At 41.6% G+C, this 25,125-nt stretch overlaps 1 protein-coding gene across 1 annotated transcript; it reads left to right on the top strand.

Annotated features, from left to right (window-relative positions):
• Positions 1 to 5,952: 5,952 nt before the first annotated feature.
• Positions 5,953 to 22,733, top strand: LOC118727457 (hornerin). Its single transcript, XM_036453260.1, has 4 exons — positions 5,953 to 6,123; positions 6,977 to 7,136; positions 8,699 to 9,456; positions 22,691 to 22,733. Exons 2-4 carry the CDS (start codon positions 6,999 to 7,001, stop codon positions 22,731 to 22,733), a joined length of 939 nt encoding a protein of 312 aa, XP_036309153.1. The 5' UTR covers positions 5,953 to 6,123; positions 6,977 to 6,998.
• Positions 22,734 to 25,125: the final 2,392 nt, after the last annotated feature.

Genomic DNA, 25,125 nt, shown 5'->3' with positions numbered 1-25,125 from the left:
AGAGATATACACCTCTAAGCAAAACTCTCGATGTTTTGTAAAGAACCCATAAACAGACAACTGAAATTGTTTTCTTTCATATCCCGGTCCACTCAAGGACAAAATTACCATACACTCCTTTGCATGTGAATCAACTATTTTCATGCACAGTTCAGTAGAGGTAAGTATATTCACATTGTGACACAACTAATCTCCAGATTTTTTTCATCTTGCCCAACTGAATCTTTATATCCATTATACAAAAATTCCTTATTTCCTCTTCCCTTACCCCATAGCAACCACCATTCTACTTTCTGATTCTATTAATTTGACTACTTTAGATATTTCATATAAATGGAATCATAAAATACTTCTCTTTTTGTGACTGGCTTATTTCAATTAGGATAATGACAAGATACAACATCCATTTATGATTTTTTTTAAAACACTCAATAAAATAGGCATAGAAGGAAAGTACCAACATGATAAAGGCCATATATGACAAGCCCTCAGCTAATATTATACTCAATGGTAAAAAACTAAAAGCTTTTCTAAGGAACAAGATAAGGATGCTCATTCTTGCCACTATTATTCAACACAGTACTAGCCAGAAAAAGAAATAAAAAGCATCCAAATACAGAAGTGAAACTGTCATTATTTGCAGATGAAATGATTCTATACATTAAAAAAAACCTAAAAACTCCACACACACAAAAGAAAAACTATTAAAAACAATAAACAAACAAAATAAAGTTGGAGCAAAACCAGTATGGTTCAGTGGATAGAGCATTGGCCTGCAGACTGAAAGGTCCCTGGTTCGATTCAGGTCAAGGGCATGTACCTTGGTTGTGGGCACATCCCCAGTAGGGGGGTGTGCAGGAGGAAGCTGATCTATGTTTCTCTCTCATTGATGTTTCTAGCTCTTTATCCCTCTCCCTTTCTCTCTGTAAAAAAATCAATAAAATACTTTTTAAAATTAAAAAAAAAAAACAGTAAAGTTGCACATACAAAATCAATATACAAAAAGGTACCCACATAACATCTGGCTGTGAAAATCAGCAGGGATTCTAGCAGACTCCAGCCAGGGAGAGACCAGAGTCTGCTAGAGACACAGGTTCCCTCCTAAAGAGCCAAAACACAATCTCATTTGCAGCCATTCACCCTCTGCTCCAGTGGAGGGAGGGCAGAGCAGACTAGAGTCATGTGAGGAGAGACTGGGGTTGGTGACTCTGGGGAGAGCCCTGAACGGACAGCCGCAGGACCCCTGTGTTGAGTTCCTCTACCACACCACAGAAACTATCTTTCTTGGGTGGAGCACTCATTTTCTATGGGATCAACCCAGGAAAATGCAATAGCCCTACCATCTGAACTCCCTGTTGCCCCACCCTATGGAGTCATGCCTCCTGAGAGTTAGCTGCCTGGGCTGGGATATAAAGATCTGGCCAGACACAGGAGGTGTCTATGACTGAGTGGTGTGGCTTTGGGGCAGGGGCTATTGTCCCCACATTCCTGTGAATCTCCCCCTCACAGGAGATCTGCTAGGCCCACTCTCAAGGCTCCCAGCAATCTCAGCCTCCTGATTCCTGGTGCCTCCCACCCTCCCTGCCAAGTTCTGGGAAGAATCCAGGATGGACTAAGTTGTGTGGCTCTGGGGTGGGCACCACTCCCCTAAATTCCCCTCAAGCCTGACTAGCACCTCCCCATCATGAAAGATCCATTAGCCCAACCCTCCCCAGCAGCCACACTCTGCTGAACTTGATCTCCCTGCAGAATCTTGGACAGACTCTGTGGGGCTCTGAAGTCCTCTCTGATATCTCCCATGCTAGCAGGTCCTTTGTACTACCTCTATAATATTTTATGGCCCCTGGGGAACATTTCCATCCACTCTCCTCCATCTTTCCACTTTAAGTCCTACATGCAGAAAGCCTCAATAAAGTAGGAACTAAAGACTACAGGCCATGAATGATCATGAGATCATCAAGCAGTAAGTTAGGGAGGTGGAAAGAGAAAGCTGTTAACAAAATAAGTAAGAGTATACAAGTAAGAATAGGCTATGGATTCCTAGCATCTGGGCATTTATGAGGTCTTGGAGGAGAAAAGGAAGAATAAGAACACAAAGAGAAACAACTGAATAGGAAGAACAATACTCAAGCAGAGTATATTTCAGGGTTTGGATTTGGAGCTGAAAGATGTATCATCATGCTTGCGGAAGTCCCCTTCCCCTTAATGCTAAGATATTAAATTATATCAGATCCATTTTTGATTTTTTGAAATTAAAAAAAAATGGCCCTTGTACCTGGTGAGAAGGATATGGAAGGAAATGCTTGCTGACCAGTTTTATTTTATAGCTAACTTCTTTTGACTCCACTCACCCCAAAATCATTACAACCAACGTTCTTTGCTTGTTATGTCCTTATTTTTTGCATAGTCTCCTCATTCATGGAGACTGAGAACTGTAAGAAATTGCATGGGGGAAGTGAGAGAAGAGGTCAAGGAGAAAAGCTTTCTGTAGAATTTCCCAATAGCCCACCAGATGGCACTATAGGAATACTACTCTGCCTTCCACAGGAGCACAAGTGAAAACAGCTGTGGAAGGGAACTTCACAGATTATCTTCACTAATCTTGGTTGGTTGATTGGTTAGTTGGTTGGTTGGTTGGTTGGTTGGTTTTCTCTTCAGGTCAAACACTCCATTCCTCAAAAACTTTCCCCCAACCCTCTTGCCTTTTGCATGAATAATCTCTACTCCCTGGCTATTTCTAGACAGAAGCAGATCTGAGTTTGAATATTGTCTTCTTAATATTCAAATTGCTAAGTGACTTGAAACAACTTACATGTATTCTCTAGGCCTCAGTTTTCTCATCTGAAAAATGGAAGTAATAATACCTACAACATACAGCTGTTGTGAGAATTAATAAAATTATATACTTAGAGCACTGTGTTTGGCATAATGGAAAATGCAACTTCCTTTCTTCTGCCAACACATGGTGGCACTGAAAAACCTAGAATATAACACATACCATAAGAAATCTCTTCTCCTGAACCCTGTCATCTCCAAGGGGGAAACTACTAACCAAACTCTTCACGTCCACCCTAAGACTGTGGAACACATGCTCTGGTAAAATCATGATTCTCAGTTTTGGAAAGGACCTTTGTGGTAATCAACTCCCAATTCTTACACTAGAAATTCTCAAAAGGGAGAGGAGAGGCCAAAAGATACATTAAATATACTTCCTGTTTTCGTGACACAAACCAATAAATAAAGCTCAACAAAACTTTGGTTGGTGACATTGGAGAATATTCAGAAAACAAAACACTGAAAGGATTAAAACTGCTTACATGAGAAATGACAGATTCTACTGTACAATATTCCAGACAATAAACTTAATTACCTTGCAAAGAGTTCATTGCATTTTCAACCAACACAGATGTTAAGAATTTCTTACTTACATCAAGTCAAAATCTACCTTACTCTTATGAGCACTCAAAGGTCCCTTATTCTGTTTCCTTTACCTACCACCTCAGACACGCCAACATTCTCAGACATGCACCTTTTCTCTCACACAGAATTATTGGTTCTGATATCCAACACTTCCCAGAACTTCTCCTCCCTCAGATTCTCCTTTCCTGGCAAATCTTCCTAACAAGCAAATACAGAAGAGGGCCAGGGGTGGCAAACTACAGCTCACAGGCCAAACCTAGCTCATCGCCAATTTATGGATGGCCCACAAACTATAAACATTTTCTACAGTAGTTGAAAAAAAATTGTGAAGTTTTATGAAATGTAAAGGTCAGTGTCAATAAATATGTTTTATTGAAACACAGCCATGTTCATTCATTTACATATCACCTATGGCTGCTTTCATGCCACAAGAACAGAGTTCAATAGTTGTAAGGAGGTCCATCGGGCCCTCGAAGACTATAATATTTACTCTCTAGCCCCTAATAGTTTGCTGGCCCCTAATTCAGGAGAACACTCATCCCAAGAGCATGTCCACCTGAAGTAGTCTTCACCTCACCTCACCCTGTCCTTCCTCTTTGGTAACAGCCCGCTCCTGCAGGAAATTAGTCTTCACTTAGCAAATTCCACCTCCCTTGCACTCCCACAGTCACAGTCACACCTTTATAAAGATCTTTCCTCTGATGAAGTATGATGACCTGGCCCAAATCAGGTGTCCAGAGGAAACTGGGCCTCTGTATGGATGGATACTGGCTCTGCAGCCCTCTGGGTAGTTCTTAGAAGAAAACATATATCATAATAATGGTTGAATTTTGAATCATGTGATTTATCATTTGCCAATAATTGCTACCACTCTTCCAAAAATCCTGATGGTTGTGTTGTAAAAGTTTTAAGTCTATGTAATTTCACTCAGCTTTAGTGAAATTTGTGTTACATGTTTACAATGATGGAGTGCAGAGCAAGGACCTCAGAGATAAGCAGAAAAGCACTCATGGATTCCAATGCTAAGATTCAGTATAGATTCGGGTGAAATAATGTTCTAAGAGGTAACAATGGCAAGAGAGAGGGAAGGCTCTAGTCCTGTGAAAAAGTATAAGTTGATCAATGAAGACCACTGTAGTCATAGCCCTCACTCCTTTTTCAATTCAATTCAATTTGACCAACATTTATTGGGGACCTTCATTGCCAAGAAATTTGCTTAGTCTCCAAATGACATAAGGAATAATGATGCCCATTCCCTATTCTCAAGCTCATAGTCCAGAATTGATATAGGCAAATAGACAAATACGTACGTGTGTGTGTGTGTGTGTGTGTGTGTATGTGTGTGTGTGTGTGTGTGTGGTGTGTGTGTGTGTATTTAAGGATATAAACTAAATAATTAACAGTAGCTATTTCTGAGTAATAGGATTAAAGCTATTTTCACTTTCTTTTTGTTTATCTATATTTTTTAATTTTTATATTAAACATTAATTTCATAGTAAAACTATTTTAGAAGATTATAATATAGTTTGATTGATACTACTATAGAATTATGAATAAGGTACACAATTAATAACTCTCGAGTAATTCAAGGCAGATTTCCTACAGGGTGTCTAATGTGGATTTTTAAGAATGGATAAGAGTTCACTAGGCAGATAATGAAAAAAGATATTCCAGGAAAAAACATGAAATAGCATGTTATTTTCAGGAAATTTAAGTATCACTGGTAGGGCATTAAGAGGAAGAGGGAGAGAGAAGATGGGGTTAAAGAGAAGCCACAGCCCAGATCATGAGGAACCTTGAATACTATGCTAAAGAGCATACATTTCTTCTTAAGGTTATATAGTGGCTAAAACAGAAGCCACATTGACAAATGGCACTAAAGTCTGATAAAGAGAATTGAATAAAAAAAACAAGAAGGCCTCTGCCGCCATTCTCTATTTAAAGAGGTAATAATATCATGGGTGACACCTTGGCTGGAATCCTGCATAAGAAAATTTAGCTTTAAAAAAAATTTTTTTATGTATTTTTATTGTTTTTTACAGAGAGGAAGAGAGAGGGATAGAGAGTTAGAAACATTAATGAGAGAGAATCATCAATCAGCTGCCTCTTGCACACTCCCTACTAGGGATGTGCCCACAGCCAAGGAACATGCCTTGACCGGAATCGAACCCGGGACCCTTCAGTCCGCAGGCTGACGCTCTATCCACTGAGCCAAACCAGCTTTGGCTAAAAAAAAAAAAATTTTTTTTTTGATCAGATGATCTTTAAGCTTCCTTTTAAAAATCAGATTCCATGAATCTGATATTTGTTCCCTGATGTTCCTGCACACATTCCGCTCAACTTCAGTTAAATCCACATAATTTGTTTTCAATGCATTGTGCTACGTAGATATTTCATTGGATATGCAAAAGGTCTTTCTTCAGTGTTCAGGGACTCTTGACAGGTAGGGCTGGTACTCGCCCAGATTTGGGAGCTGCTAATGCAATCTCAGGTGAACAAGAAAGGGAGTAAGAAGATAAACACTAGGAGGTGGAGATGGAGGTGGAGCTGGGCTTACTTGAGAGTAAATTAGGACATCTCAAAGGGAGCAGCTCTTCCCTGAGATGGATCATTACTCCCCCTATAAAAAGGCCACTATCTGCATCTAGCAGCACCCTGTAAGCTGCTTCAGCCTCCATCCTACTTGTTCCTCTGGTGTACTAGGTAAGTGAGCAGTATTTAGAGCTATAAGTTATGAGAATCTGGGATGGGCTCTATGGCAAAGAGGCACTGGGTACCAGGCTTCTTTTGAATATACTTTGGAGAACTTTGGTATAAGTTTAATTTTATTGAGAAGAAAAATGATGAAATACGTGGAACTGATAGTATCAGCTTTCTTTGGGGTCATTTCCTTAATGATCATGGGCTCAAAATTATCCAGTAGGCAGGTTGCCTCCTTTACTTACTAAGCTTTTTCTCTCTGTCGTCTAATCAGTAAAACCTGGGGTCAGCACCTCTTAGATAATGAAAACAGAAGCTGAGCCCGATAGCAGCTGCCCCCAGCTCCATCTCACCTAGGCCTGTTGTTGTCTTTGCCCACTTTATTTACTTTCTCTGGACTAGAAGTCTGGAGGACCTAGTTTAGACCCTGATACCCCTTAGTTGGACTCAGGCATGCCATGTAGATAATAGACTTGTCCTTCCTTAGTGTGATGGTTGAGACCTAGAAAGGAACTGAGGAAATGGATGGATTGGCACACCCAGGACTTCTACAGCTCCAGAACAAAGTTCCTAAAAATTATCCCTGGAAGAGGCAAAGAGACCAAAAAAAGAAGTCATCACTCCTATATTCATTCAGAAATGGAAATATGAGATATAGTTTCTGTTCCTAATTTCACCACTTTCTTGCTATAGGATTTGAATAAGTCATTTAACTCTGGATTGGCTCTTGATCATAACAGAATTAATCATCCCTCATTGATTCAGAACCATTTTTACAAATAATTAAAACTACTTATGTATTTAAACAAGAAAAAGAAATAATAACAGGTGGGTCTCTCCTTTTCTTCCCTTTTAGGTTAATTAAATCTCCAAAAAAGATGCCTAAACTCCTACAAAGCATTGTCTCTGTCATCGAAGTTTTCTACCAATATGCCACCAATGATGAGGAGTGTGCCATGTTGAACAAGGGAGAAATGAAAGTATTTTTGGAAAATGAATTCCATCAAATTATGAAGGTAAGATATAAGTCCATATCAGGACTAAAATACTGCAATTCCCTTCTTTTCCTTTTCTACTTTTTGTCACATATATCAAATTCCTAGATGATTCTCCCTACCTAGTAACAGAGAACAGGGTTTAAAACAAGGTCAAACATTGACCCCTGTAATGGTTTCCATAACATGACCAAGAAAGTGACCCTATTTTTAAAAATCACAGATTAAATGTCCTAAGTGAGTAATTCTTCTGGAACAACAACCGAGATGGTTCTCAGAAAAACTGAAAAGTAGGTAAAATGCATCTTCTTCCCTTTTTTAGTCTTTCTTCAGCCCAAAACATCCTGACCATAGCCCATTTCTGAGATGGAGACATTATAAAGCCTCTGAGTTCAAGAAATTAGCATCTTACTCCTAAATCATGAAAGAGGGTGACCACTATCTTAAAATGTCGGTTCTGGAAATAAATATTTAGGAGCTTAGATGTAGTTCTTGACCTCCAACTCATTGAATCCAGCTACATAATAAATATTTTCATTTGGATTCTTATCAATGTCTCATATTCAGGATGTCAGATACAAAACTTAACCTCTCCTCCTGTGTGCCCAAAGCAGAAATCTGGTGCCATTTTAACTTCCTCTCTCAGCTTGCTCTTCCACTCTCCAACCTCCATCAAATTCATCACAGTCTCTCAGTCTGCCCATTTCACACCATCACTATTGCTGGTTCAAGCCATTTCTTACTTCCAATCTCAGCATTACACATAAATCTAATCATTTCACACTCATTTCAAAATCCTTCAACAGCTCCCAGTTCTTTAAAATAAAGTCCAAAGTTACTTAATGTATCTTCAAAGGCATGATTTGCTCCATACTTACCTCTCTAGCACATCTCTTGACTGATAATGCTCTAAATTTAGCAATCCTGAATTTCTTTCAGTTCTTTCTATATGAGCCATGTCTTCTCTTACCTCCAATTCTTTTGTTCATATTGTTCCCTCTACCTGGGTCCAATCCATCCTTTGAAATATATCACTTCCCCTCATTAACCTTCCTTAAACCCCCAGTGGCTTCCCTCTGATATATTCTTATAGAAACATCACAATAAACTGTGATTTTTAAGTTTGTGTGTCTGGCCCACTAGACTTTAAGTTCCATTTTGTCAAGAACCAAACTTACTCATTGCACCTAACTGAATGAGAGGCAGGTAGTAGGTGCAAAATAATTTTTTTGAATGAGTATATGAATTAATGAGTTAATGAATAAAGATGAACAAATCAAGAAAAATCATATATAATTAATATGAATATCCAAAATTATTATTTATAAATTAGCTAATCATCTATATTTGACCCATTCCTTACAAAAAATAATCTTCCAGTTGCACATTCTTCTATTTCTCACTTCATTATTCATTGCATATTTCCTTTTCTCTTGCTCAGGATAGTATAGTCCAGCTAAAGGACTATGTGTTTTAACCTATGTAAGCCAAGCTCTCACACTTCTACAGCCTTTCTTCAATTGGTTAGCTGGGTATGTGGTCCATATTCACAGAGCTTCCCTTTGTACCTTGTTCCTATACAGAACCCAGATGATCCAGAAACTGTAGATATCATCATGCAAAGTCTGGATCGAGACCATAACAAGAAAGTGGACTTTACTGAGTATCTTCTGATGATATTCCAGCTGGCTCAGGCTTGTAATAAAATCATCGGCAAAGATTACTGCCAAGCTTCAGGGTCAAAGCAAAGAGATCACAGTCACCAGCACCAAGAGGAACATAGTGAAACAGAAAAGAAGAACAATGGGGAAGAATCGTCTTCCAGCCATTCAAGGTGGAGTGCAGGAGAGAATGATTCCTATTCCAGGAGCTCCAGGCCTCAATCCAGCTCCAGAAGAATTGGGCATGAAGGAAGTTCATCTAATTTGGGACACAGGCAAAGCTCTGGAGAAAGATGGAGAGAGTCAAACTCAGGCCACTTCAAGAATATTAAGAAAAATAAGTATGGCTCTCATCAGCAAGAAAGGTCTGCAAGTGACGAAGATGGTCACACTCAGTCAAATAACTATAGAAAAAGATCACACTCAGCAAATCAGTCAGGCGGTTATGGAGAACAAGGGCATGTTTCCCACTCAGAGGATCGGTCTTTCAGTTCTGACCAACGTGGGTCTCACTCAAATGAATCTTTAGGAAAGAGACAACATGAAAATTCAAGTCAACATCATGGATTCAGCTCAGGGAGTTGTGGAGGACAAGACAACTGGTCAAGTTCCAATGAGCCCATTGGTTATGGTCATGGGTCAGGCTCAGGTCAGTCTTCTAGCTATGGCCAACATGGATCAGGATTAGGCCAGGCTTCCAGCTATGGACAACATGGGTCTGAATCAGGTCAAACCTCTGGCTATGGCCGACACAGGTCTGGTTCAAGTCAATCTTCTAGCCATAGCCAACATAGGTATGGATCAGGTCAATCTTCTGGCTATGGCCGACAGAGGACTGGCTCAGGTCAGTCTTCTAGCTGTGGTCAACACGGTTCTGGTTCAGGTCAGTCTTCTAGCTATGGTCAACACGGTTCTGGCTTGGGTCAGTCTTCTAGCTATGGTCAACACGGTTCTGGCTCAGGTCAGTCTTCTAGCTATGGTCAACACGGTTCTGGCTCAGGTCAGTCTTCTAGCTGTGGTCAACATGAGTATGGCTCAGGTCAGTCTTCTAGCTATGGCCAACATGGATCAGGATTAGGCCAGACTTCCAGCTATGGACAACATGGGTCTGAATCAGGTCAAACTTCTGGCTATGGCCGACACAGGTCTGGTTCAAGTCAATCTTCTAGCCATAGCCAACATAGGTATGGATCAGGTCAATCTTCTGGCTTTGGCCGACAGAGGTCTGGCTCAGGTCAGTCTTCTAGCTATGGCCAACATGGATCAGGATTTGGCCAGGCTTCCAGCTATGGACAACGTGGGTCTGAATCAGGTCAAACCTCTGGCTCTGGCCGACAAAGGTCTGGCTCAAGTCAATCTTCTAGCTATAGCCGACATAGATATGGATCAGGTCAATCCTCTGGCTCTGGACAACACAGACATAGCTCAGGTCAATCTTCTGGCTTTGGACAACATGGATCTGGATCAGGTCAATCCTCTAGTTATGGTCAACATGGGTATGGTTCAGGTCAGTCTTCTAGCTATGGTCAACACGGTTCTGGCTCAGGTCAGTCTTCCAGCTATGGTCAACATGGTTCTGGCTCAGGTCCAGGTCAGTCTTCTAGCTATGGTCAACACGGTTCTGGCTCAGATCAGTCTTCTAGCTATGGTCAACACGGTTCTGGCTCAGGTCAGTCTTCTAGCTATGGTCAACACGGTTCTGGCTTGGGTCAGTCTTCTAGCTATGGTCAACACGGTTCTGGCTCAGGTCAGTCTTCTAGCTATGGTCAACACGGTTCTGGCTCAGGTCAGTCTTCTAGCTATGGTCAACACGGTTCTGGCTTGGGTCAGTCTTCTAGCTATGGTCAACACGGTTCTGGCTCAGGTCAATCTTCTAGCTATGGTCAACACGGTTCTGGCTCAGGTCAGTCTTCTAGCTATGGTCAACACGGTTCTGGCTCAGGTCAATCTTCTAGCTGTGGTCAACACGGTTCTGGCTTAGGTCAGTCTTCTAGCTATGGTCAACACGGTTCTGGCTCAGGTCAGTCTTCTAGCTATGGTCAACACGGTTCTGGCTTGGGTCAGTCTTCTAGCTATGGTCAACACGGTTCTGGCTTGGGTCAGTCTTCTAGCTATGGTCAACACGGTTCTGGCTCAGGTCAGTCTTCTAGCTATGGTCAACACGGTTCTGGCTCAGGTCAGTCTTCTAGCTATGGTCAACATGAGCATGGCTCAGGTCAGTCTTCTAGCTATGGTCAACACGGTTCTGGCTCAGGTCAGTCTTCTAGCTATGGTCAACACGGTTCTGGCTCAGGTCAGTCTTCTAGCTATGGTCAACACGGTTCTGGCTTGGGTCAGTCTTCTAGCTATGGTCAACACGGTTCTGGCTCAGGTCAATCTTCTAGCTATGGTCAACACGGTTCTGGCTCAGGTCAGTCTTCTAGCTATGGTCAACACGGTTCTGGCTCAGGTCAATCTTCTAGCTGTGGTCAACATGAGTATGGCTCAGGGCAGTCTTCTAGCTATGGTCAACACGGGTCTGGCTCAGGTCAGTCTTCTAGCTATGGTCAACACGGGTCTGGCTCAGGTCAGTCTTCTAGCTATGGCCAACATGGATCAGGATTAGGCCAGACTTCCAGCTATGGACAACATGGGTCTGAATCAGGTCAAACCTCTGGCTATGGCCGACACAGGTCTGGTTCAAGTCAATCTTCTAGCCATAGCCAACATAGGTATGGATCAGGTCAATCTTCTGGCTATGGCCGACAGAGGTCTAGCTCAGGTCAGTCTTCTAGCTATGGCCAACATGGATCAGGATTTGGCCAGGCTTCCAGCTATGGACAACGTGGGTCTGAATCAGGTCAAACCTCTGGCTCTGGCCGACAAAGGTCTGGCTCAAGTCAATCTTCTAGCTATAGCCGACATAGATATGGATCAGGTCAATCCTCTGGCTCTGGACAACACAGACATAGCTCAGGTCAATCTTCTGGCTTTGGACAACATGGATCTGGATCAGGTCAATCCTCTAGTTATGGTCAACATGGGTATGGTTCAGGTCAGTCTTCTAGCTATGGTCAACACGGTTCTGGCTCAGGTCCAGGTCAGTCTTCTAGCTATGGTCAACACGGTTCTGGCTCAGGTCCAGGTCAGTCTTCTAGCTATGGTCAACACGGTTCTGGCTCAGGTCAGTCTTCTAGCTATGGTCAACACGGTTCTGGCTTGGGTCAGTCTTCTAGCTATGGTCAACACGGTTCTGGCTCAGGTCAGTCTTCTAGCTATGGTCAACACGGTTCTGGCTCAGGTCAGTCTTCTAGCTATGGTCAACACGGTTCTGGCTTGGGTCAGTCTTCTAGCTATGGTCAACACGGTTCTGGCTTGGGTCAGTCTTCTAGCTATGGTCAACACGGTTCTGGCTCAGGTCAGTCTTCTAGCTATGGTCAACATGAGCATGGCTCAGGTCAGTCTTCTAGCTATGGTCAACACGGTTCTGGCTCAGGTCAGTCTTCTAGCTATGGTCAACATGAGCATGGCTCAGGTCAGTCTTCTAGCTATGGTCAACACGGTTCTGGCTCAGGTCAGTCTTCTAGCTATGGTCAACATGAGCATGGCTCAGGTCAGTCTTCTAGCTGTGATCAACATGGTTCTGGCTCAGGTCAGTCTTCTAGCTATGGTCAACATGAGCATGGCTCAGGTCAGTCTTCTAGCTATGGTCAACATGAGCATGGCTCAGGTCAGTCTTCTAGCTATGGTCAACACGGTTCTGGCTCAGGTCAGTCTTCTAGCTATGGTCAACACGGTTCTGGCTCAGGTCAGTCTTCTAGCTATGGTCAACACGGTTCTGGTTCAGGTCAGTCTTCTAGCTATGGTCAACACGGTTCTGGCTCAGGTCAGTCTTCTAGCTATGGTCAACACGGTTCTGGCTCAGGTCAGTCTTCTAGCTATGGTCAACATGAGCATGGCTCAGGTCAGTCTTCTAGCTGTGGTCAACATGAGTATGGCTCAGGTCAGTCTTCTAGCTATGGTCAACACGGTTCTGGCTCAGGTCAGTCTTCTAGCTATGGTCAACATGGTTCTGGATCAGGTCAGTCTTCTAGCTATGGTCAACACGGTTCTGGCTCAGGTCAGTCTTCTAGTTGTGGTCAACATGGGTATGGCTCAGGTCAGTCTTCTAATTGTGGTCAACATGGGTATGGCTCAGGTCAGTCTTCTAGTTATGGTCAACACGGTTCTGGCTCAGGTCAGTCTTCTAGCTATGGCCAACATGGGTATGGCTCAGGTCAATCTTCTAGTTGTGGTCAACATGGTTCTGGCTCAGGTCAGCCTAATAGCCAATCTGGATGTGGATGGAGTCAGCCTTCTAGCTGTGGCCAACACAGATATGCCTCTCACCATATTCAACATGGATGTGGCTCAGGTCTATGTTCTAGCTCTGAACAATCTGGGTTTGCATCTGGTCAGTATTCTGGCACTGGACAATATGGGTCAGGCTCATCTCATTCATCTAGCTCTGAACAATGTGGCTTTGGATCTGGTCAGTATTCTGGCACTGAACAATCTGGGTTTGGTTCATCTCATTCATCTAGCTCTGAACAATATGATTTGGGATCTGGTCAGTATTCTGACACAGAACAATATGGTTATGGCTTGTGTCATTCACCTTGCCCTAAACAATGTGGTTCTGGGTCTACTTGGTGTCCTAGCTATGAGCAACATGAATTACAAGGAAGATGTGAGTCAATTTCAAGTGGTACTCATGATGAGGACAGTAAATCCTCAACCCCCAATCAATCAAGAAGAAATAGCCAGGAATGGTCAGGGTACAATGAAGAAGAAAAAAGTAGTGAGTCTGATAGATATGAGAGTATTCATGGACAAAGACAAGTAGAAAGCTCCTTGAGTTGTGGCTTTGGACAACCTAGAGCCAACACACCCAATTTAGTATTAATGTCCAAGGAGGATAATAGACAAGATGGCTATTATTATTATTATCAGACAGAAGGCAATAACTGTGGAGATGGAAGCACCAACTCAAGTTCCCACAGTTTCAGTAGCAGCACTCCACTCTATAAATATGTCCAAGAACACAGGTGTTAATTCTAGTGATAAATAATAAAGAGAAATGGAATTAACTCAAGTAGTAATTTAAAAAATAAACTATAACAGACAAGCAACTTATTATAAAGAGTCTTTCTAAAAGTAAATGTATTTGTTTCTATCTTTTTCATTTAACTGTATTATATTCACTGTTATTTGGTTCCTTCCAAAGAATATAGGGTATATGGGCTACATTGCTAGGAAATCCTGATTTGAATAAATAATGTGTGGGCCTAAATTTAGAAGCCTAATATAAAGTATTTATGGAGCCTGGGGTTTAGTTAAGGTGTCTTTTTGAGAGTTCACTGTTCATTATTTATGCCAAACTAAGCCTGCATCTCTAAAAAGCAAAAAATTATACTACCAGTTATGGAGCAAAAGCTTCTCTTACATCAATATGGGTCATAATTTTTGGTGTGCCCGACATGGATGGTAGCAAAAAGAAGATCCTAAAAGCAAAGATGTAATGTAGGAAGTTTCCCAGTTTACCAAAACCATCAAGCCCTTATTCTCGGGTGCATCTTTCATTAGTAAGCTACAGGTATTTGTTTAATGTCACATTAAAAAATGGCATCAGGTGTTTGTTTCTCCCTAGCTAGTGAGTGAGAGCATTATTTCTTAAACAACAGAGATAGACCAGTTCAGGATTAAGAAATCCAAATGAGGGCTCTGACTTGGTTTTAGCAAGAAAGATGTTGCCTGAGAATTTGCTCTAGGTAAAATACACACACACCAAAAAAAAAAAAAAAAAAAAAAAAAACTTTGGAAGAGCAATACCACAGAAATACAATGGCTCCAATCTATCTCTACAGTTCATTGGCCTTTCCACATAGGAAAACAGCCTTTAAACCCAGAGTTAAAGAAAGATTAATCTGCCACTGCTGTATAGTTCCTTGGTTTGACTGTAACATATTTGTATCAAATAACTGAACTGCATTAAAATTTAACAATAAAAAATAGTGATCAAACACTAAGGTTGTCTGTCTCTGTTTCACTTTACTCTCACACACATGTGGTCAGAATAGAAACTAGCTCATATAGCTATTTTCAAGGTCCTATCCTTCATGAATAACCCAGATTTTATGAGAAATTATTAAAACTCAATAATAAGACAGACAACTCATTTTGGACGCTGCTGGGAACACACCAACTGAAACTCTGCCTCTGACTCTCCTTTTCCTACCCTCAATGCAACACTTAATCTCCCTGAGGGACTCTTGAGAAACACCCTCGTTCATTAACAACACACTTAGGAACAACTTCTAAGGGAGGATCCCTGCTTCAAATAACTTATCTCCTCACGTTTAATAATCTCATTAGCTTAATTCCAGAGGGTGGCATTTCTGACCTAGTTTTCCTTAGTGCGCGCCTTATTTGAAGTTCACTATGGACTAATTATAATCAACCACTCAACAGTTTTCCACTCAGTAAAAGACAAAGATCCTATATCCAATTCCCCGCAATAGCCACAATTCCATATTTTGCCCTGTCCCCCATCTACTCCTGCACTCTCTGACTCTCTCACCCAGTGTGCTTTACTCTAAACATCAAAGATCTCAGAGCAGCACTCTCCTCATCTACATATCCTAATCAGAGCATTCCAGATGCTGAAAACTTTAAATCAGTGGGTGCTCTGAGACACATAACTAACAGATCTGCCAAGCAATATTCCAGACTTCACAAAGAAACTTCATGTGCGAAGATATTACGGAAATAGTGTGTTCAAGGACCCAAGTGTGCATGCCTTTGATTGAAACACAGAGGGCAAAGAGTTTCAGGAACTGAGGCTTAGTAAAGCAAGCAGGAAGCAGGCATTAAAGGGCTTTAAGGGGAGTGTGAGGTAGGCAGAGAAGAAAAGTCAGTGAAAAACACTGATAACGATAAATCTAGCCCTAGCTGGTGTAGCTCTGTTGTTTGAACGTCATCCTGTGTCGAAAAGTTGCAGTTTGGGCCCAGGAGAAGTTCTGTAAGGTCAGGGTATGTGTCCAGGTTGTGTGTTCGATCCCAGATTGAGATACATGCCAAAGGCAACCAACTGATGTTTCCCTCTCACATCAATGCTTTTTTCTCTCTCCTTCTATCTTTTTTTCTCTCTAAAATCAATAAAAACATATTTTTATTAAAAATGTATTTTTTTAAAAAAAATTAAAGCATGTGCCAGAAACATAAGGGGCACTTGATAAAATTTTATTAAATAAGTGAAAAATATTTGTAAGCCAAGGGGAAGGCAATTGTGAAAAAAAAAAAGAGACTGTCAATGCCAGGGAAGGAGGTTCATTGATGACTCAAGGACCCAGAAGAAATGAAATAAATAGAATCAAAAGCACGTATAGTGAAATCAGCCTTGAAAAGAAATAGGATATATGTTCTTGAAGCAAAAAGAAGGTAAAAATAAGTGAATATATAATTACCTCTGTGTTTCTAAAAAGATGAGCTGCATAGAATCACCTGAGGTAATTATTTATAAATCAAATTCTTATACTCCATCCCAGACCCACTGAATCAGAATTTCTAGGTGATTAAGCCCAGCAGCTTGCATTTTTAATGGTCTGTGGCCCAGAGAATTTCTTTGAGAAAAATGGAATATAGGAGAATTCACATCTGTTGGCCACTTAGAGAAAGCAAAACTGATTCCTTGCCCAGCTACCACTATGACTACAATGATCAGATTCCATAGTTGGAGAGGCGGGAAAAACCCTGCACCCTGAGATAGCCTAGAAATAAGGAAGAAGATTTCACCGAGAATTAGTCTCCCCGAATCAATGAAGCTTAAGCCATTTCCTGTCAATTCTGACTTCCTAATGTAAAAAACTCCCTAACTTTTGTAATACTTATGTTTACAAATATAATAATTATGTGGGGAAGTTTCTGTTTTACCCACATAAACAAGCTAACTATAAACTTGGTAATCCTGTGATTTCTTTTTCCTTTAAATGCCTCCATGTTATTTATTCAAGAGCATATTTGTTTCAGAAATGAACTCCTAATGCTTTTTTAGTCACTCCACCATCCTCCCACTGGTGGGGAGGAAAGAGTGGGAAAGATGTAAAGCATTTGTTGAGGAGGCTGTAAAAGGGCACCACCTAGGAATGAGTAACAAGAATCCCAGTTAGTATTCAGAATTGAGATAAAGTTGAAATCATAAATGTGTAGAGAGAAGCTAATGAATCACAATAGGATATGTGATATTCACTAATACCAATAACCTGGCAGAAGAAGCAAAGAAAATGAAGTCACAGAAATAGCAAGTTTGGGATTTTCAGGGCAGGTGCAAGACAAAGTTATAGGTCCAGGAACACTCAATGATACATACTGAGGATTTCAGGTATAGAAGGAAAGGACAAAAATCCTTACAGAACTTCTCCTGGGCCCAAACTGCAGGTGCGTGAAGGGTGGGATAATTTTACAGCCAAATGTCCCTCTACATTCAATTACTGTAGTGAAGATGGGCTTTGATAGTAGTGGCAGCTCTTCAAGTGAAAGAAAGTAACTATAAAATACACAGTCAGGAATATACTATGCGATATACAATGTCAGGCCACATATCCCCTTTTTAATTCACAATAACTTTGGGGGGCAGAGATCCTTAAGCTTCTCAGTATGCAAACTGAGGTTCTGGGAAGTTAAGCCAAGAACACACAGCTTGTCCAGGATGTAGTTCAGACTTGAACTTAAGTGTGCTGACTGGGAAACATTCTCAGTCCACTAGACCATACTGACTTCACCAGGAATAGCTAGTCTCCACTTCAGAGAGTTCATGGAAACAGCATCATCCAGGAAAAAATGACTTTCTAGTAGAAGGCAGGGAGCATTCTAAGAAAAAAATTAAGAATAGGGGCATTTTTTGGCAAGAGAACTTAAAAAGAGTCTTCCAGTTATGGTCAACATAGGTCGATGCTCAACCACTGAGCCATGCCAGCCGAGCAGGTATGCAATTTTTAAATAAATATGTTCTTTGTCATGTCTCTATTTCTTTAGTCTGTCAGTCAGTCCTTTTGCCTTTGTTCATATCTATGCTGAACTTTATAATCACACTTTTGAAATTGTTTTAATGCAGCAATTTTCAACATTTTTCATTTCATGGCACATATAAACTAATGACTAAAATTCTGTGGCACACCAAAAAATGTCATATTTTGCCAGTCTGACAAAAAAAAATAGATATAATTTTGATTCGTTCACATCGGATGGCTATTGTTGTGTTGGCTGTTGTCATATTTTTTAAAATTTCAAAATCTAAAGGTAAAGGGGTCAGTGCTCCTGACTAAATTAGTCAGGAATTGCATGCTTTAACAATTCTTGCAGAACATCACTTGAAAATCACTGTTGTAATGCACTGTGATTATTATCAGTGGTGGAGCAAATCAAGTCTCCTGATTGCTTCCTAAAGAGGCAGAAGGAAAGGATGGGGTTAAGGGTACAACAAGAGCCACCTCCTCCTGCCAGGAATGATGACTTCTACCTAGACAAGGCCTCCACCTCCTTTGAGAGAGGTCACACATAATGACAGTGAGTGGGCTAAGAATATTTGCTTCCTCTCACTCCTTCCCCGCCCTGCTCTTCCCTGCACCCCCACACTATTCTCCTCTCCACTCCTACCTCCTTCGAGCACATTCTCCTTCACCCAGCAATCTGATTATTTAGTTATTTATTACCTGTTATTTGGTTTCCTCTGTGAAACAACACAATTTCAACCGAGTAAATGTAAAAATCGAATTGGCTTTATTGAACAAATTATGAATCTGGGACCATCTGAGAAGTTGTACTAAGTGGACGGTTTTTATAAGCAGAAACTGGGCAGAACAAGAAAGTTATTGGCAAAAGATAAGGAAGAATTGTTTCAGGCTGGGTCACCTTTCTTTGGAGGAATGGTGACCAAGGTCTTATCAAGCAATTCTAGACTGCTTTAAAATTCCCCTCCTCTGGGAGGGGCTGACACTGCAATTAGGTTAGGTATTGAATTTTGATGGGGCTTAATCAAAGTGACTCCATTTTGAACCTGATGTTTCTCTTTAACATCTTTCACTGATAGTTCTACATGATCCAAAGACTATGCGTTCAACAAGAGGGGAGTGGTAGGTTTTACCAACAAATAAAAAAGAACTGGGACTTCTCAGAATAGAAATTAAGATGCCAACAGCATCAAGAGAGACAAAATGCTGAAGAAGATTAACACAAAGCCAAGGCCAAGCAATCAGTAAAAAATTCAGTCTTAGAAAATCAAGTTGGCACTGGATGAGTGAAATAACCTGAAAAAACAAACAGAGAAACCTCAGAAAGTCATAAATAGAGATTACTATGGTTCAGGAAAGTATCCATTCAAGGAACAAATGGAGAGAGTAGCCCACATAAGAAAAGACTTGAAGTTTAGAGTCCAAAATGGACCCATATGGCAGGGAAAACCCAATATACTGAGACCTAAATCCTCTTAAAGATAGAACTAGAAAAGTGACTAGATTGTAATGGCAAAGAGGAAGACATCAAAATGCCAGAAAGGAACAGGAATAATTAGTGCTTTCAGATGTTCTCTCATGCCACTGAGCTTCTCCAATGCGCATGTCAAGACAAGACAAGCCATCCTTCTACTCCTCTGCATTGAAGGGCTCTCTACAAGGCTTTCAGGTACCTTGGTGGCACTCAGAGAGGGAAGCAGGGGTCCTCTCAGCTCAGATGCTCACACATAAAGAGAGTGGACCGTTCATTGACACTGGAACTGTTAAAGGGACTCCTTTATTTGGAGAATGTGCTACAGAGACAATAGATTACCCTAATTAAGGCCTTATTCAGAAAACACATCTATGCCTTTCAATAATAAAAATAATAATAATAGTAATAGTAATAATAATAATAATTCACCACCACTCATATCAGTCTTGGGTAAGAGAAGAGCATAGATCCACACATTACATCCTACTCTGTATTTTTTTCTCCAAATTCCCCTCTGCCCCAGTTTTAGGTGGTCTTTTTTCTGTTCTGGATAGAAGTGGAATAGAAAAACAAAGAATACTCTGCCCAATTGCATCTTCTTTGGAACTTTAATGTCTCGCACCTGCACCTTGCCTTTGCATTCAGAAGAAAAGAATGTTGGTGTCTTCGCTTTCAGATCCTTCATGGAGGGGCCCTCAGAATACACGAATGTGACGTCCCACAGAGAGGCTGGGAAAGGCCACATGGATACTGCATATACCTGGCCAAGAAGTTTCTGCAGCTCTAAAATGCTTCACTTCCAAAAATAAATAAATAAATAAATAAATAAATAAATAAATAAATAAATAAATAAATAAAAAATTAAAATGTTTCACTTCCAAATAGTTCAACATTCAGCAAAATAAAATCACTCCCAAGTGTAAAATAACCAGGATCAAATCCATCTTTGCTATGTCAGCAAGAATACTAAGTGCCTGGAATAGTGGGCCACAGGGATTCAAGGGTGAAAAGTAATTTGTTATGGTTACTCAGTTTGGTAAAACCACCAAACCTTCCTGGCCCACCTCACTGTCACCGCCGCCACTCCTGGAATGGAATGTTGAGTTGTGTGTTCACTGAGGGTGGGAGACTCACCGTCAGGAAGGAGACGATGGGCCGTTGGAGAACTTCAATATTACACTAACAACCTTAATCATAAATTGCCTGGCTGTCCTTTTTGCCTACAAAGAAATAAATGGGTGGGAATGGAGTTCTTTTAGCTGTCTGCACAGCCCCTCATAGAGACAGCTAAGTGGCAACACCTCCTGAGTATGTCAAAGAATTCACCTCACATTTCACCAGAAATAATCCCATCTGGACGCAGTACCTCCCTCTGTGGCCATGGCCATCTCCCACAGGAACTCGCTCCTCACTCAGCGAATTCTAACTTCCCTCCACTATCTCACCCTTTTGTCTCAGATCAGCAGCCCCAACTGGCAACAGAATACATGATGTCTCACCGACCCATGGAATACTAATGGCTACTAATGGCAAACACTTGGTGAACATTGTATGTGCTAGTACTGCTCTAAGAACGTAATCAAAATAACTCTGTGAGGTGTTACCCTTATCCAGGTTTTATAGAGGAGAAACCTGCGCCACAGAGAGGTAAAGCACCTTTCCCAAAGACACACAGCTGGGAAGTGGCAGAACCAGGATCTGAGCCCAAACCCTTAACCCACTATGTGATTTTGCCCTTGGAAGAGATCAAAACAGCTAATATGATGGGGTAACGTTTAGAAATATGTAATTTACAATTTGCCAGTGGCCCGCCTAATGAGTTCTCCTTTTCCTTCATTCTTCACGTCCGTTGCTTTCAGCCTTCACATCTAAAAAGGGTACATTATGTTATCTTGTCGAAATGGAGCATAAAACAAGATCTCCGTAAGAGTATAGTCCCCATGTAAATTTAGAAGTAGCAAGGTCTTCTGCCCATGTCTTCCTCAAGGCTGACTCCTAATTTCCAACCTTGCAGACAAGATAGATAGATGACATTAGCACTAACAGAACTCAAGCATTCAAAAGGTAAGGGAGCTGAAACCGGTTTGGCTCAGTGGATAGAGCGTCATCCTGAGGACTGAAGGGTCCCAGGTTTGATTCCTTTCAGGGGCATGTACCTTGGTGGCTGGCACATCCCCAGTAGGGGGCGTGCAGGAGGCAGCTGATCAATGTTTCTTACTTTCTATCTCCTTTCCTCTCTGTAAAAAAATCAAGTAAAGGAGGTCTGGAAAAAGATATTTTATTTAAGGTATTCATTCAGTCAACAAATATTTTTAGAGTGTTTGAGTAGCTGATACTGTGCTGGATTGTGGGGATTCAACAAGCAATGAGACAGAATCCTGGCCTTCTGGCAGCATTCTTCTAAGGTTTATTCTAGAGCAGTGTTTCCCAACCTTCTCTCATGATGAGAATCACCTGGTGGAGTTGTTAAAACACAGATTCCTGAATCCCAACTAAGAAGTGCTAAACTAGAATTTTTGGGAACATATAGGTAAAATTGTATACTTAACTAGTGCTATATAAAATCTGTCTTAGAGCACTAGTTAAGTATACAATTTTACCTATATGTTCCCAAAAATTCTAGTTTAGCACTTCTTAGTTGGGATTCAGGAATCTGTGTTTTAACAACTCCACCAGGTGATTCTCATCATGAGAGAAGGTTGGGAAACACTGTTCTAGAGAAGACTGAGAATAAACAAGCAAAAAGTAAGAAACAGAATGCCCTGACAAAACGACCAAGGGAACCTCTTTAAATGGGGTTCTCGGGAACGCAGTAAATGTGGATGCTCCAAGACAGACAGACGGACATTAGGTCCTGTCATAATGCCGTTCTGCCACCTTCCAGAGAACGTCACACTTGAGAATAGTTTATGATGCTGAAATGCAAATGTCTTGACCAGGTGCTCCAGGCCCTGCTCCAGCTCAGCCTTCCTATCAGTCCTCTTGCCGGCACCACTCCCCAACACACCTTCTCTGTTCCATTCCATTTAGGCTACTTGTTCATTGTGCCAGAACACTCCAAGGTCACCCCCACCCTGTTCTCTCCCCTACGCCCACTAATTCCAGCTGTCCTTCAAGACGAGGCTCCAGTTCCACCTTCCATTCTTTGCCACATTCTTATCCATTACGAGCTTACCAAACTCCAATTAATTACCTAAAAGCACAGCCTTCTGTTCTTCACTGATGTTGCACAAGCGCTATGACCCAGGGCTTGCGCACAGAGCACCACAATCTCCTCCCAGCAAGTGGGGGCAGGAAGGAAAGGGGACTCTAAGGCTGAGAGAACTAGCTCAGGCTCAGAGAAGCTGCTTTGAGAGAACCAAGCACGATGTCTGAGGAGCGCTATTTCCAAATAGGAGGACACGAACGAAGTCTCCACTCAAGAGGTCAGATCTCAACGACTGTGGAGAGCATTTGAAATCTTGCTCCCTGGGATATGTTGTCAGCTTGGCAACAAATTAAACATCAAAATTGTGAATACAGGTGGCAAGGAGACAGTTCTAGAGGGCCCCTAAGGATCCAGGTGGGATACCTCATTGAAGCCTAGGAGTAGAGGGCAAAGTATAAGCCTGCTTTCAGAGATGGGTCAACACGGGGCAGAGAGAGTGGACACTGTGACCTATGGATAACTAGGGACACCACGTATCACCTGAAAGCAAAGGGAATCGAGGGAGAAATTCAGGAACCTACAAACCAAGAATGGGTGACCAAGTCTGAGAACTTGACTGGATTCTAAGCTGTAGGTAGAGATCATCAGTGAACTTGCCTGGAGGAAAGTTGGAAAAGTAGATGAAAGAGAAGACATGAAGTCCAAAAGATGCTTATGAATAGTTTATTGGTCCCTTAGGTGCAGGGGCATGCCTCGTTTCTATCCTCCACAGCACTTAGCAAAATAAATATTGTATTGATTATGTAAAAACAAAAGATCACAGGCAGTTTAGGTATGGCCCAATGGGAAAATATGCCAGGATAATGTGAGTCATCAGTTAAGCAAGCTATGTATCATGCAGGTTTACTGGAAGGCTCCATCACCTTGACAAACAAAGTGATAATATAATCTGTTGAATAAACATGAGGCTAGAAATGAGGAGGTGAAGCTCATTGGCCATCAACCTCCTGTAAGACCTTAAATACTAGGAAGTCATTTCACTTCCCTGAGTCTCAATTATCTCATCAATCCAAGGGTAAACGTAACTGCTCCAAACTATTCGTAGTATCTAGAACACTCTTCCCCAGGATCTCTGCTTGGCTAACTTCATTTCTCTTTAATCTTTGCTCAAATCTTCCCTTCCCAATGAGGTCTGGCCTAGATACCATATTTAATACTGCAACTCGCCCATCCCAACAATCCCATCCCCACACATTCCAGTTTGCACTTCTATTTTCCTTAACACTTCTAACATGCTATATAATTTATTATCTTTATTGCTCCCTGCAAAAAATGTGAGCTCTATAAGGGCAAGAATCTTTGTTCTAGTTCATTGAATTCATAATAATCTGGCCACTCAGTGTATATCCTATTATATAATAAAAGGCTAATATGCAAATTGTCCCCTCAATCAAGAGTTTGACCAGCAGGCAGGCCGGCCAACCGCCCATGTCCCCTCTCCCAGGCCAGGCTGGCCGGACCTCACCCATGCACGAATTCATGCACCGGGCCTATGCTCAGAGATCATAATAATCTGGCCACTCAGTGTATATCAATTCTCTGAATAACATATGAAACAAAATAGGCATCTAATAAATATTTGTTGAATGAACATATGAATGAATCAAATAAAAGCCAAAATCTTGTGCAAAAAAAAAAAAGACTAGAATAATAAATCATTAATATTATTCCTTGGCCAAGGTCTCCTGCCCACATCCTCCAGCAACCCTATATCCCCAGAAACCTTGAACCACGGTGTTTATTATCAATCACAAAAGTGCAAACACATCCACGGTGCTCTTTCGCCACCTGCTGGCCATTGTACTTAGTAGCAAATTCAGCAATTAAACTCAGGAATTTCCAGGGGTGAATGGAGTTACAGGGATTATTTCCCTTTGGCCAGTGAGGGCAATCAGGTCTACATTAAAACAGAAGGAAGGATCCCTCGAAGGTTTGGCTCAGTGGATAGAGCATCCGCCTGGGGACTGAAGGGTCCCGGGTTTCATTCCAGTCAAGGGCACATGCTGAGTTGTGGACTTGTTCCCCAGTGTGGGGCCTGCAGGAGGCAGCTGATCAATGATTCTCTCTCATCATTGATGTTTCTATCTCTTTCTCCCTCCCTCTCTGAAATCAATTTATTTAAACTAAAAAAAACAAACAAACAAACAAAAAAAAAAAACACGAGGCTAGACTGGATTTTTCCAAAACATCCTTCCTGGAGCCTTCTTTGAAAGGCCCATATGCCCATATGCCCCAGTGTTCCCCAGAACTCATTTCCCACTAAAATCGAAACAGCAAGAGCATCTATGTACTGAGCTCTGCCGTGTCAAGCGCTTTTTAAAGCACTTCTGTATATTATTTCATTTATAATCCCCACATCAAGCCGGTGTGATGCAGGTACCATTATGACCCTTTTGTAGACAAAAGTTTCCTTTTAAAATAAATGTCTCCATTTCGGTAAAGCAGCGAAACCATTTAAATTAAAATAGTAATAAGAGAAACCAAGCCATGCTGCCTGGGGGTCCCCTCCAGCCAGGCGCACCCCTGGGGCCTGGGCTCCGGGCGCCCGAGGCCGTGGCAGGAGGATGCAGCACCACAGGCCACCGCGAGGGGCGCTCTCTGAGCCCCGAAGCTACCAACAGCCCTTCTGGGCGGAGCTGGC

Source organism: Pipistrellus kuhlii, unplaced genomic scaffold (assembly GCF_014108245.1).
Source record: "Pipistrellus kuhlii isolate mPipKuh1 unplaced genomic scaffold, mPipKuh1.p scaffold_m20_p_24, whole genome shotgun sequence".
In the NCBI taxonomy this organism is placed as follows: domain Eukaryota; kingdom Metazoa; phylum Chordata; class Mammalia; order Chiroptera; family Vespertilionidae; genus Pipistrellus; species Pipistrellus kuhlii.
The sequence above is the reverse complement of the archived record's forward strand: the minus strand, read 5'-3'. Positions and strand labels throughout refer to the sequence as shown.

What these genes read in the sequence shown, in the direction of transcription:
- LOC118727457 (XM_036453260.1), top strand. Translation starts at nt 6,999, where the DNA reads ATGCCTAAACTCCTACAAAGCATTGTCTCTGTCATCGAAGTTTTCTAC. An exon ending in AATTCCATCAAATTATGAAG is followed by an intron (nt 7,137 to 8,698) that starts GTAAGATATAAG and finishes GTTCCTATACAG; the next exon opens with AACCCAGATGATCCAGAAAC. An exon ending in AGCTATGGCCAACATGGATC is followed by an intron (nt 9,457 to 22,690) that starts AGGATTAGGCCA and finishes CGAACGAAGTCT; the next exon opens with CCACTCAAGAGGTCAGATCT.